The 7311-nt window shown below is 44.3% G+C and overlaps 1 protein-coding gene across 3 annotated transcripts in view; it reads left to right on the top strand.

Annotated features, from left to right (window-relative positions):
* The window catches only part of DHX30 (DExH-box helicase 30), a 34870-nt gene that overhangs the window by 959 nt on the left and 26600 nt on the right, over positions 1-7311 (top strand). For 2 of the 3 annotated variants that reach the window (XM_026089742.1, XM_026089741.1), the window contains exon 2: positions 3462-3513. In XM_026089742.1, coding sequence (XP_025945527.1) covers positions 3483-3513 — 31 coding nt within the window. In that variant the 5' untranslated portion in view covers positions 3462-3482. Of the gene's footprint in view, positions 1-2569; positions 2629-3461; positions 3514-7311 lie in introns of those variants that run through there. The other variant, XM_026089743.1, reaches the window with a different exon arrangement.

Below are 7311 nucleotides of genomic sequence, written 5' to 3'. Positions count from 1 at the left end.
CCTCGGCTCCCCGGGCCGCGCCGCCCGGGCAGCCCCGGCCGCGGCCAGGAGCGGCTTCCCGGCTGGGTTTGCAGCCCATCGCCTCGCTTCGTGCCTCCTTCCTCCGCTTTAAACTCGCTGCGTGGTCATCGCTGTCGCTTTTTTCCTCCGCCCTCATTGCCGGAGCCGTGACTCCGGGATGCCCGGTTAGGGGGTGCCCAGGAGCCCGAGGGAAGTCCTACCCTGGCTCCTTCCTCTGGGACTTTCTTGGTTCCAGCTTGTCGGAGTTCAGCAACAGGAACCCTGCGGAATCGGGATTGCTAAAGAGAGGTTTCTCGCAAGCATCCGCTGCTCCTTTGGCCCAAATGGCAGCAAGTCAAACTGCTCCGCTTCGAGTGGGTCCCAGCGTAGGTGAGGGAGAGCCTTGAGCCTGGGTGATGGGCGGTAAGACAGCGCAGTTTCTCCTTTGTTCTCGTGGCACACCACTTCTTGGGGCTCTACYTCTTCGTACGTCGCTGGAAGATCACGGCTTCGTTCCTTCTGAGCACACTAGACAACAACCAGAAATTCTATGATGTTCTCTTCATCTTGGTGTAGTTTTCTTCTTGGGGAGACGTTTTTTCCTCATACTCGTGTGTAGATGTTTTCCAGTGGCTCAAAGAAGTTCAAAAAAGACCTAATTCCTGGGCCTTTGAGAATTTATCTAATAACTTCCAGTGCCCCACTCGCTGGTTTCCTTCTTTGCCTTTGCAGCAATGGCAGTAAGTCTCTTGCCAACAAACTCTGAAGGTCTCCTTTGCTGCCTGGGATTCCAGTACTTTGCCAAGTGTGAGGCACAAAAGTGCTCCGCATCCTGCCTGCATCATCCTGCGCGGTTGGTTCTCATTCCAAATGTATCATTAACTTTCTTAATGAGAGTCCTGTGTCATCATACGTAAATCCAGTGTCCTATAAGGTCCCACGTTTCTCTGCTGTTCTCAGGGCCTAACCAGATATATTATGAATCATCCAAAGTCTCCCTCTTTCAATGTTTTTCATGGATCCTATTAATTTTGGTGAATGGTGAAGCAGCTGCCGTAACTGGACATCTTCTTTGGTATCAGTGCCTTCAGCAATGTCAACACCAACAATTTGGGATTTCCACCAGGCTACTGGCTGTACTAAAACTGGTGATTTTTGGTTCAAGATCTGCTGCGCTAGGAGATCTGGTGCTGGTTACTCCAGTGATTATGCAGCAGGGTCTGAGCTCTTGATGACCTTGAACCCAGCCGTGTCTATCCAAGCTCTTCTCTCTGCTTTGACCATGCTCATACTGGAAGCTCAAGCTTGAAGTACTCTGGCTCCTCCCTGTTCTTTAATAGGGGTCCCTCATCAGTGGGACAGCAGGAGCAGGATTCTGTTCGTGGACCTCACTCGGGTTGTTTCATCTGTCCGTGCTTTTATTCTCCTTCCTCCTGCTCCCATCTGGTCTGACTCCAGCCCTTCTAGTCTAGGGGCTGTTTCTTGCCATTGATTACGCAGTGAGAGTCCCCATCTCGTTTGGGGGTGTGGAGGCACTATTATAAATAATAGCTTTGTTAGAATTTTCTTGCCGGGGGGGTTCTCGGTTGTTAATCTTGCAAGTTCATCGTTGTAGTTCTTTTTTTTTTTTTTCCTTTGGCCTTGAACAGAAAAGTCTCCTTTCTTCAACTTTTTGCCTTGCGTTTATTTTTCGATCTTCTGGGCTCAGTGCCCTTCTGCCCATCCCRGTTTAGGCGAGATGTTCTTTGTCTTCTTTCCGCTAATTTGTGCTGGGTAGGTAAACCTTGCCTGTTTATCTGCATGAATTACTCCAGAGAGCTGTTGTAGACTAACTCCCCTGTATTCATGAGAATACACTTRGTCTACTTACAAGCAAACAGCTTCCCAGTTTTTGTCACGCTTAAAAGTTTGGGAGGAAGAAGGTATTGCAGATACCTCTACGACTTAGATCTAAGGATATATTGCAATATTCCAAGTCATGCTACCATTTGTCTCTCTCCAGTGACTTCAACGTGTTCAAGGACTTGTTCTTTTGTGTTGGAATAATACTGGAATCCTATAGTTTAGCAGAAAAACTACTGGCTTTATGATTACGAACGGGTTAACGAGAGGTTATGGAGTCTCCATCCCTGGAGATATTCAAAACCCGACTGAACAGGGCCAGGGCAACCTGCTGAAGTTGACCCTGCTTGAGCGGGAGGTTGGACCAGATCATCTCCAAAGGTCCCTGCCTAACTCAACCGCTCTGCGATACGATTTGTGCTTGGACTGAGATGATCCCAACACGAAGGAGGCRGAAGACTGCTATCTGGTCGGCCCTTCGCCCTTTGAATCTGCATTACTCCCTTAACGTAGCTCCACGGTTGAATGCTTCGGCTTCAAGAGTCTTGCTCGACCACCGCAATAGAGCTTGCTAACTTTGTGCAATGCAGTGAGTTACTAGTGCGAAGAATGTTTTCCTCAGCCATCTTGTTCATTACTACAGCATGTACGGGTTTTTTTTTTTTTTTCATTTTTAAACAAGTTGATTAACTGCGTTTTTATTTATTTAATCATTGAAGAAGACAAAGTGTGAACTTGTCGCAAAACCCGGGCTGGCTTCTGTGCCTGCAGGGAACGACTTGCTGGGTGAGGTGTCGTTTCCACGCAGTTCTGTTCTGACAGTGGTGCTCTTTTAGGTCCTGTTTGCTGTCCCTGAAGTAAACAGTAATTTTGTCATTAGTTTCGGTGAAAGTAGAAGTGAATCACTTGGAAGCGTAATAGTTTTGGGACGTGAATTTTAGGCACTGCAGTAGCCGTTAAGACGGATAGCTAATATTAGTTTTGCCTAAACAAGGACCCTTGCATCTCTGCTTCAACCTCGTTATAAAATCCCTGTTACTCTATTATCAAGAATGCCTAAAATGTATTAAATATTTGGCATGCCAGATAAAGCACCCCAAAAGCAGGTTGATTTGTTTTTTGTATTTTTCTTATTTGAGTAGAAGCTGTTTAAAAAAAAAAAAAAGAAAAGAAATAGAAAGTTTAACTTGATATCGGGAAAGAACACTTACAGACGTATGTGCATCTTTCTTCTCCGTTTGTTTTAAGGAAGGGGTGAATAATGACAGTGGTCTACCTACATGTGGCGTTTTGATTTAAAGGGGTTAAAAACCAATATGCCTAAATCATTATCTTCATGAGGGTAAAGGATTTCTAGAACCTGCAAACTGCTCACTGAGAATGCGCTTCCTGCCTTTGGATGTAGAGCAGCCGGTTGTAGCACGTTAGCAAAGGGTACCTGCGGGATTCAAATGAACCTTGGCAGGATATGAACACCCAAGGCGAAGCGTGGTTGAGAGCGATCAGCTTTGTCTTGTGCTGAAGACAGTTGGTTTCAGAAATACTAAACACTTGATACATCTCAAAGGAAACACTAATTCTGACTTCCTGTTTCTTTTTGCTACCTCTTGCTTTCCTAGGAATCAAACCTTTTCGCTGTAATGGAGATGTTCTCGTTGGATTCCCTTAAAGGTAAGGACCTGAGAGAATCTTTAAGTCAACTACTACTTTTTCTTTGTCCAGAGATTTAACACTGTAGCAGATGTAGCAGCTTGAAGAGAACAGATTTCTAAGAAATAGCTCTGTCTTTTTCTATGCTAGATAAATGAGAGGTTTGTCCTACAAATGTCTGTATTTGCCAGGCTTCCTTCTCAATGCGTTAGAGGCAAAAAGGAAGTGGATACCAACATGAGTATACCTGCACTAGTGACAGCTGCGTAACATATGATGCCAAATTTTATGTTTGTGAGACATTCTTCATCTCCGAGTGGAGCCCTGCGTTCAAAACTTGCCCTTAACTTTAGGTGTGAAGCTGTAGTTGTTACAATCAGTGTAACTCAATTCTATCTTGGTTAGTGTATCGGGTGAATAAGTGTTGCACAAAAGCTTTGTTACATGGAGCACAAGAGAGAATTTGGGGGAAACAACGGAGCCCAGAAAGGGGAAAAGACCTGTCGTATCGTCTGGTCTAGCTTAATGACAAGGCAGATTTGCTCCCTATTGTTTAGCTTTAAGTAGTCTGGTTTAAGTAGGGTTTTTTTTTCCCCCTTTTAATTTCATCCTCCTACACATAGCTGTATCCTTTTGTACCACTTCAGTAAGTGCTTTCTCCTTAGTGTTTGCATACTTCAAATATTTGTCAACTGTTATCATGTCCTCTTTTCCTGTCATTGCTTTGCCAACCTCTTTATTTAGAACTTCTTAGATTTTTCTTAATAAGTCCCTCCAGTCACTGGCCATTGCTGGGTTTGGGGGGGTTTTTTTGTTTGTTTTGTTTTGTTTTTGTTTACATCCTTTTCTGAACTCTGTTACTTGGCCTTAAAATAGGTGCCTAGAACTGAATGAAATTTTCCAGATATGGCTGAATCAGAGAGGGATCGCTGCCTCCCTTCTTGGCAAAGTCAGGCTTGTGCTTCAGCGCTTGGGAAGCACAACGGTGCACCGGCCATTCTTGCAATGCTGCCGTGCTAACAAAGTGAGTCACCAGGACCTGTGGGTTCCATATTTAAAACAACAACAACAAAACATGCTTTATATGTCCAGGATGTTAATTATGCGTAGAGCAATTTTAGTTGGGAATAAAAAGCCTCTGACCTGCCAATTAAAAYGTGACCTGGATGGGAGCCTGAGAGAGTGCAGGAACTTTTCCTGCGAGGGCTAGTGGTTTGTCACGGCCAGACTAGATTGGGGATTTGGGGTACTGTACCGCTTCTGCTTTGGGGGGAAAGGAAATCTTTAAACTACCCTAGTTTGTTAATAGGCTTCTGCGTAGTGCTGCTGCCTTTGCAAAGGCTTGGGTAAAAACGAGTTAACCACAGCTCACCGAACTGAGCCTGGATTGGCAAAGCCTGGGAAAGTGGCCTCAAGCTATTATTTATATGCTGTTTGACTCTCCTCACTGCAAAATAAATATATTTGGATTAAAATTATGCAACCTGTGACTTCTGGAATTTTTGAATAAATTGAGTCTTAACTATTTTTTTTTCTTTGATCATATGATAATTTTTTTGTAATTTATGGAGACAAACCACTAGCCCTGCTCGTGTCTGACTTTGCATGCATCACCACACCGACTTTCAGCATCTTCTCCCAGATTCCTCCTTCCCATTGACTGTGTGTTTCCAAGAGTTTTCCAGAGATGTGTGCCTTATTTATCTGCTTTTGTTTGTTTGTTTTGCTTTTAATCATTGTGGTCTACAGCCAGGGTTTTCATCATCTTCAAGCTCTTGTTATCACTTCTGTTTCTTCATTGACGTTCACAACTTGAAACAGCTTAGTAGCTGTGATTTTTCACTGATGGACAGCTGCTTACTTCCTCTCAATCTTGGGAAGATGCTAAATAAACAAGTTACTATATCGAGTTAAGTAGTTTCACAACAGATGCAGCTTTCCAGAAGGGCGTATTGACATTTACCTAGTATCTCTAGCCACGCTTTCATTTGAGCCCTCTTTGAAGCTTTCGTTTACAAGCCAACTGGATTTTTTTTTTTTTTTTTTTGGAAAGTAAGAGTTCATGCAACATGCTAGCACAGATTTACATACAATTCATTTCCTTAAATTGGCGACTTGTCTAGCAAGATTGTTTTCCTTTTTGGTGCAGTGATGCTCTTAGTATTTGTAATCTAAGCCTTTGTCAATTAAGTGCCAGCATAATTTTTGTCTTTCTCAAAGACGTGTCTACGTTTTTCTTGTGGTTTTTCTGGTGTTGTTTCAAGATCTTTTTTTGGTTTTATTTTGTTTTGKTTTTTTTTAGTCAAAAATAACTACAGAGATAAATCAGTAGCTTATTCACAGAGGTTCTAAAAAAGTGTGTATATTGAAAAAGGCAAATGTTATGCATGTGGTAAGGTTTTTCAAGTATTCGTGCATGTGTTTGCTTCCAAAGAGTTTGGTTTTTTCCTCTATACCAGATTTTGTTTGCTAACTTTCACTTCTCGAAGCTCTTCTTGTGGAATACAGGCTTTGTAGAACTTACCTAATTATGCTAGTTAATGTTTTTGTGGTTTATTGGAGACTTCTCTCTCTGATGTAAAAAAAAAAAATCTTATTCTTCTTTCATCCTGATGTTTAAGCAACCATTCATACAAAATTTCAGCTTACACACAAGCTATTCACTGAATATTGGGTTATTTAACATAACAATGACATACTCACAGCTTATGCTGGTCTGAGATGTATGTTTTTTATATATTCTAATTGCTTAAAAAATAGTTCCGATTTTTTTAAATATAAAATTTCCCTGCAGTGTTTGAAATTCAACCAACACTACAGCACTGAGAACTTTGCTCGAGACCTTTAGCCGTTCATATAGAAGCAAAGAACCCGAGTTTAAGTAGGGGGAAAACRTGTAAAAAGGCGAAACACTGTCAATCTGTGTAAATGATTTTAAAATTCTTAGTGTTTATCTCCAATGTTAGTAGATAACACCCTGCAGACAGCCTTTATTGTTCGTTATAGATACGCTTGAATGCAAAACGTCCATGGGCGCGTAGGGGCGTTGAACACGTAGCTGAGAACGAATAAGAAACCCGTCACGACTTTGAGGCTCCGGGGTGGATCCCGAATTCCCCGTTCGGATTTGGTTTTGCAGTTGCCTRTATTAAAACGCTCAAAGATTGGGTTCGCCTGTAAACGCGCGAGACATTTATGCCCGCAGGAGCGAAGCTGAGGGTATCCAAATAGTAAAAATCGCATATGCATTTTTTTTTTTTTCCCCCTCTGATTAGCGAAGGTTAGRGACGGTTGTACAAGCACAGTCCGTATTTGGAGGAAGGGCCCGTGGCTTGTTTGCAGTGTCGCCCCCAGGTTGCCCCCGTTTCCGAGCCGGTGACGCACGGTGGCGGTCACGGTCGCGCGCGTCCCAAGACATCCCCTTCCACGGGCTTTGGGGAGACCTACGAAATACCCGTCCTGCGAGACCGGCTGGACGCGCCCTGTCTAAACTACGTGGGGTTTGAGCCGAGCCTCTCCTTGCTGTGCCGCTTCCCTTTGCAAAGCGCCCGGCGGCAGGAAAACCAGCCCCCGCGGGGCGGCAGGGCTCCGGGGAAGGAAGAAAAGGCCCCGGTGCTGGGGCAGGGCCGCGGGGGCGCTGCCCGGCCGCGGAGCCTTGGCGGGAGGCCGCCAGGGACCCGAAAGCGGTTCTTCCCCCTCCTCCCCCTCCTTTTCCTCTTCATCTTCCTCCTTTTCCTATTCTTCATCCTCCTCCTCCTCCTCCTCCTCCCCCCTCCTTTTCCTCTTCTTCATCCTCCCCTCCTCCCCCTCCTTTTCCTC

The sequence above is a fragment of the Apteryx rowi genome, unplaced genomic scaffold (assembly GCF_003343035.1).
Source record: "Apteryx rowi isolate R43461 unplaced genomic scaffold, aptRow1 scaffold_83, whole genome shotgun sequence".
Lineage (NCBI taxonomy): Eukaryota > Metazoa > Chordata > Aves > Apterygiformes > Apterygidae > Apteryx > Apteryx rowi.
This window is presented reverse-complemented; position numbering and strand designations above follow the sequence as displayed.